The sequence below is a fragment of the Petromyzon marinus genome, chromosome 4, assembly GCF_048934315.1.
Source record: "Petromyzon marinus isolate PM22_M1 ecotype Great Lakes invasive population chromosome 4, UKy_Petmar_22M1.pri1.0, whole genome shotgun sequence".
Taxonomy (NCBI): domain Eukaryota; kingdom Metazoa; phylum Chordata; class Hyperoartia; order Petromyzontiformes; family Petromyzontidae; genus Petromyzon; species Petromyzon marinus.
Window position 1 is genome coordinate 12716398 of NC_133670.1, and position 23722 is coordinate 12740119.

At 49.2% G+C, this 23722-nt stretch overlaps 1 protein-coding gene across 1 annotated transcript; it reads right to left on the minus strand.

Moving 5' to 3' along the window:
- Nucleotides 1–15275: 15275 nt before the first annotated feature.
- On the minus strand, nucleotides 15276–23722 carry LOC116938693 (tubulin alpha-1A chain-like). Its single transcript, XM_032946177.2, has 4 exons — nucleotides 23520–23722; nucleotides 22213–22435; nucleotides 19933–20081; nucleotides 15276–16538 (listed from the first exon to the last, which is right to left on the minus strand). Exons 1-4 carry the CDS (start codon nucleotides 23520–23522, stop codon nucleotides 15558–15560), a joined length of 1356 nt encoding a protein of 451 aa, XP_032802068.1. The 5' UTR covers nucleotides 23523–23722; the 3' UTR covers nucleotides 15276–15557.

A 23722-nucleotide genomic window follows, 5' to 3' on the forward strand; every position in this document is an offset into this window, starting at 1 on the left:
ATGATGACGATGGTGCCTGACTCTTTGTAAGCAATATCATAAGATCCTCGATGTCCCATTGCACAGTGAAGGGGACACTTCTGCCACAACTGTGGGGAGACAGTTAAAATAATTATCGACCGCCAAATCTGTTAGATTTCATAGACAGACAGGAGATAGATAAATAAATGGATTAATAAATAACATTGCCAGTGTGTGGCCCAAACACAGCGTTGGCAAGAGCTGCCTCCGCACTCACGGAATGCGTGTTAAGCGACCCTTACCCCCATAGTTATCTGCTGATGGTGGGATGCGATCATGCGGTCCAACACTGGAAATTGATAACTTATCAAGTGGAAAAAGTTCAGCGAGGCTTTAAACCAAATGTGGTTTGTGATCATCTGCTGCTCTACCCTGGGCTCTGATGAAAGGGAATTAATGTACGACTTTTCTCGCGCAGTGAGCGAACTTTCACCCAGATGTGCAGTGAATCGGAGTGAGGTGGTTGCTATATCACGAGGAGTGGGATGGGAAATGTGTACGGATCGGTTGAGCATCGTGACATTTGCCTACGGAACCCTATAAGTGTTTTATAAAGTTGCTTGCCGAGTGACTGGCCTGCCAAATCAGCCTATCGTCTAAAGTATCCAAGCAATATCTAAATTATGACAACATAGCAACAAAGATCTAGAAATCTCAAACGGCTTAACATTTTTACATGTAATGTGTTTTAAAATAACCTGCATGCATTTCGAGAACCCATTTAAGCTGTCGCAGCAGTCTCTTGATTGATATCGATACATCTTCTTTGGTTCTTTCGGTAAAGTCACGTAGAATGAGAATAAAATAATAAATTGATAAAATAAAATAACACAATAATATTCTCACGACGTTTCGGCCACAACACAAGCGGCTGTCCTACCAGACAGTCTCGTCCCTTCACCTGATGAAGGCCGCTTGTATTGTGGCCGAAACGTCGTGAGAATATTATTGTGTTATTTTATTTTATCAATTTATTATTTTATTCTCATTCTACGTGACTTTACCGAAAGAACCAAAGAAGATGAATCATTGCAGTCACGAAAGCTTTAAATCGAAAGATATCGATACAAATAAGGCACAAAGACCCGGTCGGCTTTATGTGATTGCGTTTCGGAGTTTTTACGTGAACAAGCAAGCAACAACCGAAGTTAATCCCGCAGAGGCAATGAAGTTCTGGTGTCAATGTGGTGACGGCCACGGCTGGGCTAGCAGCAGTGAGCTTTTCCATATATAGCGCGCTCGATCGGACTGCTGACACAGCAGCAATGCCTGCCGGTGTGATGTAATGTTGCATGAGTGGTGCTGGCTCATATGGACTCTAGGTCCAACCAGTCCATTGAAGGTGGCTTTTGTTGACACATTCAATGTTTGTTTATTTTGGCTCTTTCTTGTTCGTGCGTGTGGTCGTGTGCACATTCGTGCTGGTGCGTGTGGCCGTGTGCACATTCGTGCTGGTGCGTGTGGCCGTGTGGACATTACTGCTGGTGCGTGTGGTCGTGTGCACATTCGTGCTGGTGCGTGTGGCCGTGTGCACATTAGTGCTGGTGCGTGTGGCCGTGTGCACATTACTGCTGGTGCGTGTGGTCGTGTGCACATTCGTGCTGGTGCGTGTGGTCGTGTGCACATTCGTGCTGGTGCGTGTTGCCGTGTGCACATTAGTGCTGGTGCGTGTGGCCGTGTGCACATTAGTGCTGGTGCGTGTGGTCGTGTGCACATTAGTGCTGGTGCGTGTGTCTGTGTGGGGAGCGGTAGTGCAACCGGTTAGGGCGCTGCACTACGAACCTGAGAACCCGAGTTCGATTCCCGCTCACGGCCACCATCGGTGACGATCATGTGAACCGTTCTTCGGCTTCCCCAAGGTCGACTCAGCCTCAAGTTAGTACCTGGTGAGGTGTGCAAACATCGCCACTGGGGAGACAAAGGCGGCCGGGCGTGATGCCCCCTCGTGTGCCGTTCCAGCCTTCAGCAGTGCTCGCTAACAGTACTTACCCCAACAATCTGTTCAGGCTATACTTGGGGTCTTTGTCTTTGTGTGTGTGCCAGCCTTATCGCACACTCTATACATTATGAATTGCATGTTCTTCCTGACTGCCTTCCAGCAGTGAGGCCTGGGTGCGGAGACAGAGAGTGGTGTCTGCTCCATAGGTTATTAAATGTGCAATAGAGAATGGGAGACGGTTGGAGCAACGGCCCCTTCTTTATTGCACATAGACACTGGGTTCGTCAGAGTCGCGAGTCAGGTGAGGTCACGGTCGCCCTCATTTCAAAGCCCTCCTTGTGTTTGCCGGCATTCCGCCCGCTCTACTCAATGCGGGTTGCAAGCAAAATACGGAGTTTTGGACAAACTGTTTCCATAAACAAGCCTCAGGCTTTGTCACAGGTGCAGTTCAGATTTGCTACCTGTCATGGTTTTTCCAGGATCGTCCTCTTTTTGAGGAAGCTTTCATTGGTAATCTGTAAGTCTTCCCGGGACACATTCAATATTCTGGCTTTGGTCAGCTGCGTAATAATCCATCGCTCCAGATAATGCGTTTTCACGAAGTTCACCCCTCCTCTGCCACTGTGAGATCTTCCGCTTCTCGTGATATGCCCATACCTCAGATGTGGCCACCATAGCTGCAGTCCCATCGCGACACTTGTGTTAGGGTTTTAAATAAGACTCTGATTTATAAATCGACAATACTCGTTGAACGTAACTTTCTTGCTTGTTGGACTATTTCGCTCATCCCCATGCTTGAGAGGGGTTTCAATTGCAAGAGAAGTTACTCCACTTACGCAGATAAAAGTAATTTTCAGCATTCTAAAAATTCAGGGGGTGTTTCAAATATTATATGCGACGTGGTCTTTAGCCAAACAGTTTTTAAAGGTATGCTTTGTTTAATTGCAACGCTATTGTGATAACGGTGTACTGCTCCAATTAGCACTGTTGGTTACGTACGGTGCGACAGAAGTTCAACATACACACGACATAAACCCAGCGACCCGAGTTTGATTTCGGGCAACAGCTAACGTCAGTGGCGAGTGATACCTGAAACGGTCCCGGTAACCCTCGTGCGGAAAAGGTCAACCAAAAGGTCAACCAAAAGGTCAACCAAAAAACTCTCGAAAGATCAACACGGCAGAGGCAGCCAGACCTTCATCCAGCAGTGGAATAACAAAGAGCTAAATGTGACGAGTTGATCAACGTGTAACATTTTCAACAATAGATGTTTCACTTGAAAAATGTGCACCTATTTGAGTATGGGGGGAAATAAAATTCGAAAGTCGGTGTGTGTGTGTGTCATATTGCTGGACTCCAGCATAATTGCCTCCAAACCACGTGCAACGTTTTCACGTTTCATGGCAACACAGAGTGTCCACATGGTACTCGCAACGAGCAGTTCCCATCGCTGTGGGCATGCCAACAGCAGGCCAGCGGGCTATCGCTGTTTGCTCAGAGCCCTCGGCATATCGCGTGCTTTGTGCGAGGTACGTGAGGAGGTTTGTGACCGTTGCCTTTGCCACAGAAACTTGACATGGGGGGAGGGGGGGGGAGAGAGAGCGTGGGTCACGATTTAATAACAAACCTAAAAATAACGACCCAACGTTTCACGAAGCGTCGCGCTTTACTGAGAGCCACGCTCCCGCCACCTGTCTCTCGGGGTCACCAATCGTGTGTCTTGGGGTCTTCAACCTTTGACTGCCGGCCGGTATTTTAATTTATCAGCGGTCCTGATGGGATTCCTTTTCACTGCGAGTGCAATTTAAGTTCCCCCCTGCCCAATCCCCGCCCAAGGACACATTGTCTGATGAATGTAACGCTTGCAATTCATTTACGATCTTGTGTGCGTGTGGGAAACACTCAGTTGACACCCAAATAAATAGCTGAAGTGGAGAAATGGATTACGATTTCATTTTAAGAACTAGATTTTGCCCCCCATCCGCCCCATGTCACCAAAGATATTGCAAAGTACAAAATACGAGTGCACTGTATGATGTGTGATATATTTGTAACCATATTTATAATCCAGTGAGAGTCACTCACAGTGACTCATGTGTGTGTTGCTTCCTTGCATGTTTCCATAATTAGTATCAAGATCATCAGTCTAAGTGAAAAAGACTCCATGCTCTAATAAGCACTGGGAGGTGGTCTGCAAACTCACAGTCATGTACACTTAAGTTCGTGAAATATTGTGCACGTTATATATTGCATTATTACGACAGTGTTATTTTTATAAACTTTGTCATATTAAATTAAGTCTGCCAAAAAGCGGCACTCACTTTTTCAACTGCTGAGAGATGGTGGCCTGACTCGATATCCAAACGCAGAATCTTGCGATTATGAGTGAAAATTATGTGTGGCATCACGACCAGACCAAACAGATAAAGGTCAGATAGACGTGGCTAACGTTACACATTATCTGAGTGACTCAGGAGGCCGATGTCTCTGTCAAGGTCCTAAGCAGCGCTTATGATATCCGTGAGTTCAACCCATACCGATCCATGCAATCGTGATGGTTGTTGCTGGTGCTGGTTTTGCCAGGAATCTGAAGGAAGCGCACAGAGTGGCTGGGAGAGTTCTGCTGCGATTGTTAGAGGTGGATCCAAGACAATGGCCTGGTTAATCACCCAATGATGGATTCAAATTATTGAGCAGGCAATTCGCCTCCATCACGTATCTGTCCCTCCACGTAGAACATATTTGGTACACATCCCATCAGCTACACGACCTCCTGAGAGTACGGTTCAACACAAGCAAACTATAGACTAGTTTCAACAGTCGAGCTTGCTTGAACCAATACCAAAAATGCTCGGTACTGTTCTTATTGCCGATCTATCTTATACGTAGATGTCTGGGGCCTTATACGTGCATATTGTCCTACCTTTCGTTAAAATGCAACTCTCTGGTCAACATCATGCTCATAGCCCATTTTCAAATGATCAACAAGATGCACCTTTCCTTAAGCTAGAATTTAGATAGAGAGAGAACATGCCTGTAACGTGTACAAAGCCCTGGCACCAGAATTTAACGCAGCAAAGGTACACAAACGGTGCTCTTTGTAGCACAGGTCATTAACCAAGAGACTCAGACGTGTGTCCTACTGGCACGTGTCCCTCTGATCTCAGTGGGGCCTTCATTTAAAAAAAATATTTGAAGTCTACAACGTGCGAAATAGCAACAATAAATGTGACCAAATAAAAGCCCTCAATGTGGCCACGGTGTTAAGCGGCCAGGGAGACGATTAAAGTTTATCCGTTTCCACCGTACAGGAAATCTTCGTCAGCCATGATCAATCCACTGCTGAATGAGGGCCTCTCAAAGCCGTCACATCCCCCCCCCCGATGCTGCAATGTAACATCCAGCTTAGCAGCCGCACACAAGCCAATTCCATCGCTCCGTCTCCCTCTGCGAACGCCCTCCAAGCCGATGCGTGCACTCCGTTGGCGCTCAACCCTTGCCATTGTTCCCGACCGCCGGTCATCATCGCCTCTCGTGACAAGCTGTGAAAGTGATCCAGGGGTTTCGAGCCTCGCGAAACCCCTGGAACGCTCCGCTGCAACGGAGATAATTGAGTCGCAGCTCGTATCGGTGGCTGCAGCGAGGGGAATGTGTGCACTCGCGACGCGCGCTCGCACGCGCGTCTCGAGCCAACAGCACCACCGCGGGCATGCCGTGGACTGCCCTCGTGCGCGACGCGTTCATGTCGGAACACGTTCACCTGCCCACGTGCGTTCGAAAATCACGGAATTCGCACAGTCGGTGATTTTGCACAATTCACAACACAAAAATGCCCTCTCTTGTTAGGACAATTGTTAAATACCGTGTGCTGTGAGCCATATACCCCAATGTGCCAACATACCCCCGCATGAGCAAACACTACGGGCAGATATTTTCCCCTTAGCTGACCTTGTGCAGGAAGGTAGGCTGCTGCAACAACCCATACAGACTTGCATCATCGATTGAACTGAGTCCTCAACATCGTTCGCGTCTCTCTTTGGTCCGTTTCACCATTGGGAGCTGAAAACGTTGTTTCCAACATCATCGTCATCATTGCCACCATCATTTGAGGACTACTACCACCATTTTTTCTCCTTGTTATTTTCAGGTCACGCACATTTTTCCTGCTTTGTGCAGGGCACAGTTGGAGATTTTCTGGGATGGTGTTGGCAGAAATCGATGGAAAATCCGAAATAAAAAAAGGATTTGGGCTGTTTTCCACCAAATGTGATTGTAAAGTGACTTTCGGCCACCGAGTGAACCAAAGCTCTCAGTTCTGCCTCAAAGTATTCTTAATACAAGTCACCCAAAGACAAATTTGGCCAAAGTTGTAATCCCGATGTCATATAGAACAGTCCGACGATCAGCTGCCACCTGATCACGTTTGTATCGCTTCTACTGTGGTAACTGTTCCCATGAACGTCACTCATTGATTCCTCCATCCGTGTTTAAGAATACGTCCACCACACACTGACTATACTCTTAGGTTATTTTGGTAAAGTCGCGTAGAAAGAAAAAAGAAATTAAATAATAGCATACGACGTTTCGATTGCAACACAAGCAATCATCATCAGGTCCTGGGCCTCCCCTAGGTCAACTCAGCCTCAAACGAGTAACTGCTGTGGTGTGTAAACATCGCCACTGGGGAGATAAAGGCGGCCGGGCGTGCTGCTGGCCACCCACCCCCTCGTGTGCCGTGCCGGCCTTCATAGGTGCTCGCTAACAGCACTTGCCCCCTACAGGCTACACGGGGGATCTTTGTCTTTATCCTGTCTGTGTGTGGGGGGGTCTGCGTAGCGATTCGCGCCGCGCTACGAACCCGGCGACCCGAGTTCGATTTCCGCTCACGGCCACCACCGGTGACGATTATTTGAACCGGTCCTGGGCCTCCCCTAGGTCGACTCAGCCTCAAACGAGTAACTGTTGTGGTGTGAACATCGCCACTGGGGAGACAAAGACGGCCGGGCGTGGTGAATCCAAGTCCCGAGCGAAGCCGGGTAGTACAGCTAGTATATACATAAATATCAAAACACAATTCTTTTTTACTTGCATAGTAAAGTAATTGTATTTTTTTTCATTTGCTATACAGCCAGATAATACGACACATCGCTAACCTTAAACACCCAGTCGTTCATAAAAGTTGAAGGCAGTATAGTGCTGTAGTAATTGAGCAAGTGCAGAATCACTGAACCGGAATCGATAGCTTGAAAGCATTTAGCGCGGGGCCCTTGAAAGTGCGGGGCCCGTAGCTACTACATACGTAGCTACTTTTGCTACGAGGATAATCCGGCACTGTTGCTTCCATCTCACTTGCAACACTCCGTCACTCCAGGTGGCACGACTCCCCCACCTTCACCCAATTTATGTTGTGTGTGTGTTTGCCCTCGGAGTTTCTCGTGTTGGGGGAGCGGTAGTGTAGCAGTAGCGCGCTGCGCTATGAACCCAGCGACCCGGGTTCAATTCCCGCGCACGGCCAACACCCAGTGACGATTATCTGAACCGGTCCTGGGCACTCCCCTAGATCGACTCAGCCTCAAATGAGTACCTGGTGCGGTGTGTAAACATCGCCACTGGGGAGACAAAGGCGGTCGGGCGTGGTGCTGGTCACCCACCCCCTCGTGTACCGTTCCGGCCTTCATAGGTGCTCGCTAACAGCACTTGCCCCTATAGTCTGTTAAGGCTACACGGGGGGTCTTTGTCTTTTGCCCTCGGAGTTTCTGGTGTTTGGGGGTGAACCAATCGTGCAGAAGAGACGATCGCTGACACCGCATAAAGGGCAGGGTTTACCGACACAGCACACTGCGGGGCTGTGCCACAAGTGACGCATTTGGTGCCAACCGAATGCACTTGCACCTACTTCCTAGCGTCACCCGGGCAGCAGAGCGACTAAAGTGGGCTTCGTCATGAATATGTATTTAGCAAACGCGAAACTTTCGTGCGGGTTTTCTGATCGATCCACCGCTGAACGAGAGCCGTCCAAAGTCATCGCCATCCCTCACAAATACAACTGTCGCCTGTGCACAGTCTCCGCTGAGATGGCACGAAGTACACAAATAAACCACAAGGCATTCCGCAGAAATGGAACACCGCACCTGATTCACATTCTCACAACTGCATCGGTTTTTTTTTCTTCCCGCGGTCGTGGTTCACAGCTCTCCGACGTGTTTTCACTTTGCTGAATAAAAGCTCCCGGCACGTGAAGCGAAACGTCGGACATCGTGGCGCCGTCTCGTTTAACGGTTTTTTATTTTTTTACCAAAACGTGGCCGATGCCCCCATCGCCAACATTGGGGGCTAGCTGCCAGGGCGAGCTGCGCTTCGGTTGCGTTGCAGTTCGTCGTCCTGCTGATGCTGCTGCTGCTACTGTCGTGCAGCTGTGAATGAAAAGCCCCTTCGGGTGAAGGGTCCTCGCCTGCGAACGTCGGGCAATAATCACCAGCACCGGGTTCAAGCAAGCCCCGACTTTGACTGACGAGACGCTGAACGATGAACAGCAGTCCACACTTTGCGCGCGATTGAGCCAACGCGGCTTTGAAGGTGCTGCCGGAAAAAAATGTGGAACGTAGGCATTTATTTATTTATTTGTTAGGGTTTTCTCCCTTTTTTTCTGGCAACAAAACTGAAACCTTTTTTTACAAGGATTCATGTTTACTGCATTAACCACAATACCTGCAGTCAAAATGCAAACAAAAAACATACTATGACAATATATATGCATTGTCCTTGAAACTGATTGGTCCACACCAAGGGACGGCTTTCTTTTGAGCCTCGACCCAATTGGTGCTCGACCAGAGGACGCATTTTGACTACAGGTATTGTGGTTAATGCAGACATGAACCCTTGTGAAAAGGTTTCAGTTTTGTTGCCAGAAAAAAGGGGAAAAACCCAATTATTACATTTTGGTACTGGCAAAGGAGGTCTAATGATGTAGATGCTCACCCCGAGCCCTCATTACTTTGATAGTGGCATTGTCTTTGAGCTGTACGCCTTCTGGCGTCATCTGGTCGAGCACCAATTGGGTTGAGGCTCAAAAGAAAGCCGTCCCTTGGTGTGGACCAATCAGTTTCAAGGACAATGCATATATTATCATACTATGTTTTTTGTTTGCATTTTGACTGCAGGTATTGTGGTTAATGCAGACATGAATCCTTGTCAAAAGGTTTTAGTTTTGTTGCCAGAAAAAAGGGAGAAAGCCCTATTATTACATTTTGGTACTGGCAAAGGAGGTCAAATGATATGTATTTATTGTTAAGACCAAGTCGGTATGGGGCCGTCCATAAATGACGTCACGCACTTAGGGGGGAGGGGGGGGGGGTCAGACGTTTGTGACGATGTGTGACGAGAGAGTGGGGGGGGGTTGAGAAATGTGACGTCACATCAAAATGCGCAACTTAAATAAATATAGACAACACGTTCTACTTAATTAAATAGACTTTTTAATAAATGTTTTCTCCTCCAACATCAGTGACAATAGTTTAAAGCGATTTCAGGCATGGTTTATATTTTGTGGGGGGGGGGGGGGCAGAGCTTTGTGACGTCATATTTGAGGGGGGGGGGTCTGACTTTTTGTGACGCCGTGTGACGACGGAGGCGGGGGGCGGGGTCAAAAATCGTCCAAAATCGCGTGACGTCATTTATGTACGGCCCCTATCTGCGAGCCGTCGCTCCCGTGAGCTGGCAGCGAGCGCCCTCTGCTGGTTCCGCACGCGAATGACATCGTGACAGGAAGTGCGCGCGGCGCACAGTAACGTCACAGTTTGCGTCAGTGATCTGTGACATCGCAGCTTTGCTCTCAAGTGCGCTTTGCCTACGAGGCCACAGCGTGCACCATTCACTACGACATCACAGCGTGCTCTGACGTCACAGAGAAAGCTGTGACGTCACAGCAGAGAACTCTCTCTCGTGAACCCCAGTCATGCGATCATTAACTAAATCTTCTTCACGTGATTTTGGACGATTCTTTACCCCCCCCCCCCCCCCCCGTCGTCACACGGCGTCACAAAACGTCAGACCCCCCCCTCAAATATGACGTCACAATGCTCTACCCCCCCCCCCCCAAAGAAAAATGCTTAAAATCGCTTTAAACTATTGTCATTATAGTGCGTATTTAATGTGGCGCTGCACTCTGATGTAGGAGAAAACATTTATTAAAAAGTCTATTTAATGAAGTAGAACGTGTTGTCTATGTTTATTTAAAGTTGCGCATTTTCTCAACCCCCCCCCCCCATCGTCACACATCGTCACAAATGTCTGACCCCCCCCCCCTAGGTGCGTGACGTCATTTATGGACGACCCTTTATTACGTGCCAGGGACTCTATGAGATGATAGGACAATAGTCTGAGTCCATAATTGGCAATAAGTAACGGCAAAGCAGTTATAAGTGACTCACAGAATTGTGCGCAGTTGTGTATACAGTCCACGACTTCCCTGAAGGCATTCACCTTCAGCGAGCGCAATCCCGATCACACAACGCGGTTCGAATTCGACCCTCGATCGATGGCTGCGCCATCGCTGTACACGCGTTGAATAAAAAGCAAGGGACAAGTCCTTACTTACTAACAACTCCTTACTTACTAACAACTCCTTACTTACTAACAACTCCTTACTTACTAACAACGCCTTACTTACTAACAACTCCTTACTTACTAACAACTCCTTACTTACTAACAACTCCTTACTTACTAACAACTCCTCTATCATTATTTTACACGCTTTAATTTAACTCACTCTCTGTCGTTGTATCCTCAAATCTTGTAACTCAATTTTAACCCACTTCCCAATGTGGTATCGACTGCAAACTTGGTATACTTATGTCATACTGATGACAATACTATATGCTATCATAAAATATAGATATATTTAAACATTATTTTGTATATGTTATGTTTCGGCTTGGGCCAACTGACGTTGGCTGTAATTGGCCACGTTGTGGCAAGCTTCGGGGCCACTCCCTGAAGTCGTGGAGTTTTTCCATTACTAGTACATTTCATAAAAGCGTGATTTAAAAAAAAAGTTGTATTAAATATTACTTATTTTTCATTGCTGGAGGGGTTGCCCCCCCCCCTTCCTGAATATCCTGGCTAAGCCATTGGTTGAGCAGTGAGATTATGTCAATGACGTTTGGTTGGTGCGCATCTGCTCATAGTTACAGGCACGTGAGGTTCCTTTTGTATTCGTTGGCTTTCATTTATTTGTCGCTCTTGCTCGCGGCAAATGTTTGCACCAAATGAGGTGCAGTTCCCGTCTCCCTTGCTTCTTTTGCTAAAGTCATGTACATAGAAAACTATTATTTACAAACGTATTTAGTCTTTATAAAAGTTAGAGTTTGCTTGCGTACGTCCATGTGTCCGTGTGAGTCCATATATGTGTGTGCGTTGTGTCTGTGTGAGTCCGTGTGTGTGTGTGTGCGTCAATGTGTGTGTGAGACAGTCGCTGTGTTTGTTTGTGTACGTCCATGTGTGTGTGTGTGCGGTGTGTGTTTAAGTCGATGTGTGTGTGTCAGTCGATGTGTGCGTGTAAGTCTATGTGTGTCTTAGTCCATATGTGTGTGTAAGTCCATATGTGTGTGCGTAGTTCCATGTGCGTGTGAGTCTATGTATGTGTGTGTTTGTAAGTCGATGTGTTTGTGTGTGTTAGTCGATGTGTCTGTGTGTGTGGGTCCATGTGTGTCAGTCGATGTGTGTGTGCACGTCTAAATGTGTCTGCGTGAGTCCATGTGCGTTTGTAAGTCGACATGTGTGTGTGTCAGTCGATGTGTGTGTGTGTGTACGTCGATATGTGTGTGTGTCTATATATGTGTGAGTCGATGTCTGTGTTAGTCGATACGTATGTGTGTCTTAATCGATATGTCTGTGTGTGTAAGTCCATATGTGTGTGTAGGTCGATGTGTGTATGAGTCTATGTATGTGTGTGTGAGTCGATGTGTGTGTGTATGGGGCACAGGTGGTTCATCAGCCAGTCATCTCAGTCAGTCGACCCATGGCACCTGGGTCTGCCCCGTGACCTCCTGCCAGCGGGCTTTCGACACTTCACGTGGCCTCAAGGTGCACATAGCCTGGCACAAGCGTCGTGGTGACGTCACCACCACTTAGTGGCGAATGACGGTTGTTGTCTCCATATATATAAGGCAAAGTTGTGAATATGTGTGTCTGTTCAAAATGTTTAGTGTACTTCCCGACATGCAACTAACTTGAAATTTGCCATATGGGTACTTTCCAGACTATACACCATGCCAAAATAAAAAAAAATACACTTTTGCTTTTTTTTGGGGGGGGAGCTAAATAATGCATATTTTGTTTGCACGGCAAGTGAGCTGTGACGTCAAATCTGTAACGTGACCCGCGCATGTGGAAGCGTAACCCATTGTAGTGTAGAGGTTAGCGCAGGGGTCGGGAACCTTTTTGACTAAGAGAGCCATGAAAGCAAAAAATTTGGAAATTTATTTCAGTGAGAGCCATATAATATATTTTAAAAGTGAATTCAACTAAATGTCAGTATAATAAGCCTCTGAATTTATTCTTTTAAATAATGTTGTTATAACACTCACCATTAATGCGACTTCTGGTGCTGCATGGATTTGCTGATGTCTTTGTAGTCGGGTTGGTACTTGGTGAGGTTAAGCTTCATGCAAGCGTTGAGGCTTTCATCCGTTAAACGTGATCGTAGGTTGGACTTGATGTTTTTAAGATGTGAGAATGACTGCTCACATGCATACGTAGATCCAAACATGGTCAATACAGCAATACTCACACGCTGCAGTGTGTGGTATGTGACAGGAAGCGCGTTCCAAGTTTTGAGAATCAGCTGGTCTTCGGGTTGGAGTTTTTTCATTTCTGTCCACATGTGCTTGCTCGCCAACTCCGCTTTCTGTCGTGTGATTCTTTCCAAATCTTCATTCAGTGACTTGAACTTATTCACCCACATGTCTGAGGCCTTCAGGTCAGCCACTTCTGCTTCAAAATCTCTGACGGAGACACCAGGGATGTAATTCAGGTCGGCTGTGTTCAGTGAACACTCGTTTGGATGGGTGATGAACTTAAAAAGACGAGTGTGCTCACGAAATTCTCCAAAGCGTGCTTTGAAGGACTGTAGGAGACTGGATGTGCAGCCAGCTAGCTGGTGGAGATCAAGGTTTTGAATGGGCTCACTTGCTGTGCATGCATCTTTAAATTGGCTCAGTTTTTCAAAATGTAGTAAACGACCTGTTTCAAGATCCGTGATGAAAAGCTCCAGCTTGTTTTCAAAAGCAAATACAGCTTGTTGAAGGGATAACACTGTATTTCCAATGCCTTGCATTTTCACGTTGAGCTGGTTCAGATGTTTAGTCAGATCTACGAGATAGTAAAACTTGAGGAGCCACTCGGTGTCGGCTAGCTCAGGATGCCCGACGCCTTTCATTTCAAGGAAAGTCCGGATTTCGTTCAGGCAAGCCGCAAAACGGCTAAGCACCTTCCCACTTGACAACCAACGCACATTGCTGTGCAAAAGCAGACCAGGATAGTTATTTACAACTTCATCCAGCAGTGTTTTAAACTGGCGATCATTTAAGGCTCGGGCAACAATAAAGTTGATCACACGAATGACCAGCGACATCACTTCGCCAAACTGCCTGTCACACATCTGAGTACAAAGTGCCTCCTGGTGTATAATGCAATGGAAACTTAGGATGGGTCTATTTTCATGTTCACGGAGAAGCGCCACAAATCCTTTGTTTTCCCCACCATACACGGAGCACCATCAGTACACACTGAGAGAAGTTTATCCATAGGTAGACTTTTTTCTTGAGCAAACTCCATGAAAGACTTGAATAAATCCTCACCTCTTGTGGACCCTTTTAATGGCAGAACAGCAAGACTTTCTTCACGCAGTGTGTCACCAACAGCATATCTTGCAATCACGCTGAACTGCGACAAATGGCTCACGTCTGTTGACTCATCCAAAGCCAGAGAAAAGAACGGCGCTGCATTCATGTCCTTCACTTGCGTTTCCTCCACTTTGTTTGCCATCACGATGGTACGATCATGAACAGTTCTTGCCGACAGAGGCATGTCTTGTATCCGTTTGATTATCTTGTCTTTGTTCGGAAGATCATCAAAAAGTTCATTGGCTACATCCAGCATGAACGTTTTAGCATACTCGCCATCTGTGAATGGTTTTCCGTTCCTCACTATTGCTAAAGAACCAGCAAAGCTAGCCGAATTATAGTCACCTTGCCGGGTCCATACGCGGAGTTGCTGCTGGCTAGCTTGCACCCTGCTCAGAAGCTCTTGGCACGCTTTCTTTCTGCTGTCTCCCGCAGGGTATTTTGATGCAAAGGTAGCGTGGCGCGTGTCGAAGTGCCGCTTTACATTCGACCGTTTCAACGATGTAATTTTGTCATTGCAAATTAGACACACCGCAGAACCCGCTCTCTCCACAAAGGCGAATTCTTCGGTCCATTCGTCCTGAAATGTACGATACTCGTCGTCTTTTTTTTCTTTTCGCCATCTTCTTCGTCGAAGGGTTAGCTTTGAGCTAATGACCGAGCAGACGCAGTCTCAGACTGATTCAAAAGGGGGCGTTTACCTGTTTTACCCAGCAACGGCAAACGTAGGCCAGTATCATCCAATTAAAATAATGGGCAATTGCTCCTGCAGCCCTGAACAGGACATGCGCAGTGAAAAATCGATGGATGGATTAAAACAAGTAAGAATATTTTGTTTTATCTGCGAGCCATATGCAATCATCAAAAGAGCCACATCTGGCTCGCGAGCCATAGGTTCCCGACCCCTGGGTTAGCGCGTCGCGCTATGAACCTGGCGACCCGAGTTCGATTCCCGCTCACGGCCACCACCGGTGATGATTATTTGAACCGGTCCTGGGCCTCCCCTAGGTCGACTCAGCCTCAAACAAGTAACTGGTGTGGTGTGTGAACATCGCCACTGGGGAGACAAAGGCGGCCGGGCGTGCTGAATCCAAGTCCTGGGCGAAGCCGGGAAGTAAAGCTAGTTGTGTATAAGTCCATGTGTGTGCGTGGGTCCATGTGTGTCTGTAAGTCCATATGTGTGAGTCTATGTCTATGTGTGTGTGTGGGTCGATGTCTGTGTGTACGTTGATGTGTGTGTGTGTGGGTCGATGTGTGTGTGTGTGTGCCTTTTTCACCCGGGCAACGCCGGGTGCTTCCCGCTAGTGCTTAAAATACTCCTGGACTCGACCTGAATCCGAATTCGGGAATAATCGCCACAGTTTCCCAAAAATGCCCACGAGAAAAAGGACGCGCATGCAACAACACAAACGAACGTTTGGCTCTCTTTATTTCACTTGCTTCGTTACACATCGTCGAGCCCGGCCACGTGACAATTTCTCACGCCTAACGAACGTCAGCCTGGCACTCGGGACATACGTCGAGCGACGGTGCACAACGGAAACCGCGCGGGGGCGCGGCGCTGACAACAGCGACGTGATCACGTGCTCCACTGGGCACGCCGCTCGTGCCAGGTTTACTGTCGGTCGGAGCAATGTGGCATGTGGCATTTCTTCCCTTTGCCTCCTCCGGCTCGTCATGCGAGCTCCACCTCCCTAGTACTCCTCTCCTTCCTCCTCGCCCTCGCCCTCCACCGAGTCGACGCCCACCTCCTCGTAATCCTTCTCCAGTGCAGCCAGATCCTCACGAGCCTCCGAGAACTCGCCCTCCTCCATGCCCTCGCCCACGTACCAGTGCACGAAGGCGCGCTTCGCATACATGAGGTCGAACTTGTGGTCCAGGCGAGCCCAGGCCTCGGCGATGGCCGTCGTGTTGCTCAGCATGCAGACTGCGCGCTGCACCTTGGCCAGGTCTCCCCCGGGCACCGCGGTGGGCGGCTGGTAGTTGATGCCCACCTTGAAGCCCGTGGGGCACCAGTCGACGAACTGGATGGTGCGCTTGGTCTTGATGGCGGCGATGGCGGCGTTGACGTCCTTGGGCACGACGTCTCCACGGTACAGCATGCAGCACGCCATGTACTTGCCGTGGCGCGGGTCGCACTTCACCATCTGGTTCGCCGGCTCGAAGCAGGCGTTGGTGATCTCGGACACGGACAGCTGCTCGTGATAGGCCTTCTCGGCCGAGATGACCGGGGCGTACGTGGCCAACGGGAAGTGGATGCGCGGGTAGGGCACCAGGTTGGTCTGGAACTCAGTAAGGTCGACGTTGAGGGCACCGTCGAAGCGCAGCGAGGCCGTGATGGACGACACGATCTGGCCGATGAGGCGGTTGAGGTTGGTGTACGTGGGGCGCTCGATGTCCAGGTTGCGGCGGCAGATGTCGTAGATGGCCTCGTTGTCCACCATGAAGGCGCAGTCCGAGTGCTCCAGGGTGGTGTGGGTGGTGAGGATGGAGTTGTAGGGCTCCACCACGGCGGTGGACACCTGTGGCGCCGGGTAGATGGAGAACTCCAGCTTGGACTTCTTGCCGTAGTCGACGGAGAGGCGCTCCATGAGCAGTGACGTGAAGCCCGAGCCTGTGCCGCCCCCAAAGCTGTGGAAAATCAGGAATCCCTGCAGCCCTGTGCACTGGTCCGCCTGCATCATGAGTGCACGCATGCACACAAAGAAAAACGGGCAGAGGACAAGAAAGTCAAATACCTTTGGGATTTTCAACTGCTTTCACTCTGATAGTCATAATCATCATTGGTCATCATCTATTTAGTGCAGGTCAACCACCCTCTCAAGTCGTTGACATCCCACACAATAATGTGAGGTCACATTCCATCTCATTCCTGAAACTCTCGGCCATATTCCAACCCTTGCCTGCCACTCCGCCACCAGTCTAGACCAATCGGAGATGCAGGAAAAGGACACCAAACTAAACACAAAGAGCAGTTCTAAAGAAATTAGTTTTCAATCAAAATTGGTTTTTAAATCGATGCATCTTGTATAAGCTCCTTTTACTAAAAGTCAGTATGATGTCTCTCACATGCATTTGTTCTCTGATCCACGTGTTCCTCCAAGCGTGCACACATCTTCAAGCATATTCAAGCAACATTTCAGCTTCTATCCTCTTTGGTTCTTTCGGTAAAGTCACGTAGGTAGAAAAATAATAGATCACGACGTTTCGATCGCAACACAAGCAACCGTCATCAGGTGGGACAACCACAGCAAGAAAAAACTGCTGAAGTAGGCTGTGGTTGTCCCACCTGATGACGATGGCTTGTGTTGCGATCAAAACGTCGTGATTTATTATTTTTCTACCTTAGTGACTTTACCGAAAGGCCCAAAGAGTATGAATTCCTGCAGTCACGAAAAGCTTCAAATCAAGATTTCAGCTTCTGTCGCATGCTCTTTGCCCGCGTCCACGACGTCCGATCCACATGTCACTCGCAGGCCGCGTGGAGAAATTGAAAACGTTCTTCGTTCAACTGGCGCACGCTGCTTTCCATCACCAAGTTCAGTTCTCCATAAGCCGCGTGTAAAGTGCGCTGCGCGTGGCAAGCGGAAAGCACAAGCGGGGACACCGGCGGTGCGACCGGTAATCGCACTGCTCGAGGGAAGAACTCACAGCAACGTAAACCGAGAGCCGAGCGAGCGAGCGAGCTGTGACATTCTGCGCACACACAAATGCCTTTCCCAAATCGACGGCCGCTGAACCATCGTGGCCATTCTCCAGATCGGTCCGTAGACACGACAACGATGCAGGAATCTCGGGATCTCGTGGAGTGTCATGAGACGTCATCGGCTGTCGCATTTGTGCTAGCGGCCGTCGCATGGCGACGTCAAGCAACGTGCGCTGCAATACGATAAAAGCGTTCACCCGACAAAATCACCGATTAGAGATTTACCCATATATGGAAAAAGTGGGCGTGACTTTGGCGGTAGGGGCGTGTCTTTGTCATATATGGTATTGAGGATCGTTAATCGAGAGTAATTGTACCTATTCTGATCACAGTCGATCTATAGTAAACAAAAATCAACAATACAGTACCGGTTTAATCATAATTTGTGGGTTAATCATAATTTGCGGGTTAATCATAATTTGTGGGTTTATCGCTGGGTCGATTAATCGCCAATAGATCCATGGATCGAGCAAATGGTGTGACGCGCCCCCTTCCTTTGATTGGGCAATATCAGCAAGATCGGTGATTCCGTCGCAGTCCTCTCTCATTGTTACCACATCGCTGCAGCTTCGGCGGCAACTGTGTCAGCGGTGTGGAGTCTGCACACACACACTCCCCTGGCAGGGGACAGCACCGTACCTGTCAATCCCCTTATCAGTGCCCTTACCTTATTACAGACAAATTCAGACCTGATTGGTCACCTCCGTGCACCTTATAAATCTCAACGTTCATCCTACAAAGTCCCATCGCAAGGGAGAAACACGAACTAGTTTTGAATTTATTTTGTTTCCCGCATTGAGACGGCCGTACGCCGTGTGGACCTGAAAACTCAAGTTTCCCTGTACGAGAATTCGGTTTACCCTAAGCTCGCTCCTCCAGGGGGACCCAAGTCACCCGATTGGTGGCTGCTCAGCACCTCCCACGCAGGAACCTGCGAGCGCGATGAGTTACAATCAAGAGGATAGATTCTCTTGTGTGGTAACGGTTAAGAGTGTAGGGATATAAGAGTGTACAGATATAAGAGGAAGCGTTACACGGGGGCTGGGTTTGTCAATCGACAACCACAATTATTTGACTGTGGGTGTGTTCTGCACGAGTGGTTTTGAATGGTGTACATCATGGTTCTCGCGAAATTTCACGAGGATAGACAATGGTAAGAAAGTTCAGGAACCATGGCCGGGAGGCGATTGTGTGGTGGGTGGGTGGGTGTGGAACAAGCTTCCCAAACACGGGGTGGAGGCTGATAAACCGGGATTCTTCAAGAAACCCCTCGATGAGATTCCAGAATCGATCTGTTATTGACAAACGAACGAGCTAGATGGATCGAATGGGCCCCCTCTCGTTTCTAATTATTCTTGTGTTCGTACGTTTTAATTTAGCGCACTCTAAAAACATTACGTGCCTATGTCCCTGAATTCTTGCTTAGCTGCGTTCAGCTGCGAAGGGGTGCAGGAATGACACTGAACCCCTTTGTTTGGACATCAGTCACGAAGCCCCCACTGCGATTACCCCTCCTGCCCCCTCCCCCACATTCCAGACATTGTAGTGTCAGCTGTGCATTCGCTGCAGGACATCACTCGCTTCATCTCATCCATCTGTGCTGAGCCAGCGATGAGGTCCTGCAGACGACTCTGATGTGTCTCGGCATCTGGTGAGGGATTGTGTGCACTTGGGGAAATGTGGAATTTTACGCGTCCGTATTTTCCATGAGCAGCTCACTCAGGATATTAACACGCAACTTTGCGAATTTACAAACTGTACAGCCCACCGTCAATTTACTGAATCAGAATATTTATTTATACTGGAGGAATCCGATGAGCTATAAAGCTCTTTTTCCACAGATGTTCACTGCTGTATGGAAGCCTCCCCACAGCGTGTCAGTCACGGGGGGGGATTGTTTGACTATACCTCACCGCGCCGCTCAGTGAGAGTTAGTGATGGATCGTTCGGATTCCGCTTGCCACTTATGTTACAGCTGTGGCGAGCAATCAAAGTCTGGTTTCCAGATTCGCAGCAAAGTGCGTAGACAAACTGCTCCAGCCCCCCCCCCATCCCCAATGAGTAAATGTGTTGCCCACAACGTAGATGGAAGCTCAAATGAAAGACGGAAGACGTGCAAATATCCCATGCGGCTGCATGAGAGATTAGACACTCGGCACTCGGCACGCCACACGCGACAACTCAGTGTGTTTGTCGCGTGGCGGAGGCGTCTTACGAGGAGAAATTCGGCCAGATCATCACGTGGCCACTTCAAGGCCACTTTGCAGCCCAGTGGGTTTGGCAGCTGTACAACTCCTCACCGGTCCACCAACCACACCTGCCCCCCCCCCCCCCATCCTCTACATGGTGCAGCTCCCGCTCACCAGCTTGCGGATGCGGTCCAGCACCAGGTCGACGATCTCCTTGCCGATGGTGTAGTGGCCGCGCGCGTAGTTGTTGGCCGCATCCTCCTTGCCCGTGATCAGCTGCTCGGGGTGGAAGAGCTGGCGGTACGTGCCCGTGCGCACCTCGTCTGTGCGCCACAAAGACAAAGCGCCCCCCCCGTATAGCCTTAACAGACTGTGCGCCACACACGCACGCACGCACGGACACGTGCACACATGCAGGAGGAACACGTGCACACACACGCAACACCTCCGATTGGCATGGTTGGCTACGTACGGTGCGGAAGAAGTTCGCCATACAACCATTGCGCTGGTGGGGTTGCCCAGATGTACACCCAAACGCACATGCAGGAACACGTAAATGTAAAGAGAGACTAATGGGGAAAGTGCTGTGAGCGAGTAGCACCTATGAAGGCCGGCATGGCACAGGAGAGGGTGGGTTGCCAACACCACGCCCGGCCACATTTGTCTCCCTCTTGGCGACGTTTACACACCGCACCAGGTACTCATATGAGGCTGAGTCGACCTAGAGGAGACGCAGGGCTGGTTCAGATATTCGTCACCGGTGTATTTTGTGAGCATTGTGCTTGCCACTGCGCCACCACTTCCCACAAGGATCCCCCATGTAGCCTTTAACATGCTGTAAGATCAAGTGCCATTAGCGATCTGGCTTGACACATGTATGAGGGTATGGTGTGGCAGCACCATTCCAGATCGTCATTGTATCCCCCCAATGCCGATATTTACACAGACCATTCCATGCGCATTTAAGGTCAAGTCAACTTTAGGAGAGGCCCGGGTCATGTACAAAGACACACCAATCACAAATAGTCAAAAGAACATCCTGCATTTTAACAATGTCTAGCAAAATACATAATTACACCTTGGCAATGCATGTTTACCATCACAGAACCGGTCCACTGAAAGCAGTGGATTCAACTGTGAACCGGTTGGATACGGACATACGAGGAATTTCCAGCTGAACGACTTCTATGTTGTCACACACAACGTGGTATACACGCTGTACATGTTGCATAATATGCTTGTAGATATCAATGTGTCGGGTTCCTTGTCCGATTTACAATTTTCAAAGTGCACCCAAAACCGTGGGAGGAGCCATGTTCAAAGGCACAGCCACGCCCCCTTATTCCAACCTCCCGGGCCTCATCCAATCGCGTTTGCCTGGGCGTGGCTATGTCATATTTCTCAGCATTTTCTTGGGCGTGGGGGCTTCTCTTTTGTGTGGGTGCACTTTTTTCAAATGTTACAGGAACGACTCAGAATCAGAACGTTTATTTACACTGGAGGAATCCGATGAGCTGTAAAGCTCTTTTTTCACAGACGTCCTCTAGACTCTGTTTTTTAGGTACTAAACGCTACGACATTTGGCATCTCCGGGTACACCCTGCAACCAGGGCCGGATTAAGATGTTGTAGGCCCCTAGGCTACAGGTACTGTGAGGCCCCCAGTAATATTTTCAAAAGGAAAACAAAGTTAAAGAAAAATACAATTAATTTTGACAAGGCTAAGAACAAATAAAAAGTCAGCATTCACAAATGAAATAACTTTTCACTTCATCTCTGGAGGCCCTCCAGCTGGCGGAGGCCCCTGGGCTGCAGCCCCTAAAGCCCCCCCCCCCCCCCCCCGTGCCTTAATCCGGCCCTGCCTGCAACCGGTTGTCAGGCTTGGTTATATAAATATGTGTGTCAATGGGTACCCTCTGAAGTACGGCACTGGAGGTGAATGTCTAATAAATGGATAAACTCTTCAAAATGTCAATCGGGCTCAGTCTCCTCCAAACCCCTGGGTTCACTGAAAATCGCTACGAAGTTTGACCCCTTATTACTGGATAACACTCTACAAATTTCACAACAGGCTTGGCGATATAATCGCTGGGTACACTCTGACAAATGCTCGAGGGCGTGGCTTTTTCATTCATGGGTGCCCTCTGCAAATCGCCACTGAGCTTCGCGCTACATAAATGGGTCTACTTTACGATGCAATGCCCCGACTAGGCGTGGCTGTCTGATGCATGGGTGCACTCTGCAAAAAAAAACGTCAATCAGCTTGGCCTTTCTTTACAAACCACTGAGATTCACAGCACGCATGCTCCAGGGCGTGGCGGTGCCCCCCCCCTCCTGCGCCCCCCCCCAGCCACCCTTACGTTTGTGGTAGCTGATGTGTTTTGGGGTGCACTGTGTAAAATCGCAGTCCGGCTAGGGGTGGGGGGTTTCCTCATCATCACAGCCACTCACGCACCGACCACCGTGGGTTCCAGGTCCACGAACACGGCTCGGGGCACGTGTTTGCCGGCGCCCGTCTCGCTGAAGAAGGTGTTGAACGAGTCGTCTCCCCCTCCGATCGTCTTCTCGCTGGGCATCTGCCCGTCGGGCTGGATGCCGTGCTCCAGGCAGTAGAGCTCCCAGCACGCGTTGCCGATCTGCACCCCGGCCTGCCCCACGTGGATGGAGATGCACTCACGCTTTGGGAAGCGGGGTCGGGGGGGGAGAGATATAAATGAAATGTGTTAGAAGTGGAGGAGAATGGTGAGAGGGCTCCACGGTGGCGAGATGTTAACTACCTCGCCTGGTATGCAGGAGGTCGTGGGTTCGATCCCTGACGCCTGCTGCTGTATATTTGGAGTCTGCGTGTTCTCCTCTTGATCGCGTGGATTTTTCTCCTGGTCCTTCGGTTTTTCCCTCCACATTTCGAATCGTGCGTTTAGAGTATTTGGCTGCTCTAAATTTCCACCTGATAAGCCACTTCGTTGAGCTATTATTTGTGGCCAGGTCATTTCTGAAAAAAGGGCTGTGTAGCTGAGTGGGCCTTACCTGGTTGAATAAAACATAGTTTTAGTTTAGTTGTATAAAGTCGGGAGAGAGGAGAAAACGTGAAGAGACGTTGGCGTTCACCTTAAGAGCACAGATGAGACTGCGCATAGGCGGCACTTTGACCGACATACACTAATACCGCATTAGTCGCCGGTAGCTGGCTTGCCACGATTTATAACGGCTTGAGCGCTACACTCAACGAGAAGCGAACTGGTAAGACCGATGACGGAGATGGCTTTAGGCTGGGCTGCTCCTGCCCTATGAGTGAAAACGATAATCGCCACTGTCACGGTGTCCCATTGTGTCCCCAGTACCCACTGCCGGTGATACGAACCGTGAGCTTTTTACACGGTCCCCTAATCATCATCACCATCATTTTATGGACGCTCATTTTGGAACCAACACCTGTCAAAAAAAAAGCGAAGTTATCAACATGACCAACAGCATCGTCATCCCCATCGACTGTCATTCCATCTCGACCGCCCGTCATTTGCATTTCGTCCTATCCGACCGAGAGCCACCATCATCAACCGTTCGAGCCTCTCCTCTCATTCCGACAGCAACCCTTGCCGCGTGATCGAACGCCACTCAATCATCATCCTCGCCGCCGCCGCCGCCGTCACGTGAAATAAAAAAAAACAATTCCACGATACGCTTCGCAGTCAAACCTAGATGCGCGCGCGAAGCATCGACACAAAGAACCACGGGAGACAACAGAAAGCGTCAAAAGTTCACCATTGTTGCGCTTCCTCCTTCTTTCTTCAACGACCGCGAGAACAAAGGGGAGCGGCTGTGGGAGAGCGCACGAGAGGGCAAGAGAGCGAATAACGGGTGCGTGGCACGCCTCTGGACCCGCTACCGCTGCTGCCTCACTCGATGCCGCAAGGAGCTTCTGTGAGCGCTGGGTTAATCTGGCGCAGTGCGACACGGGCTGCTTA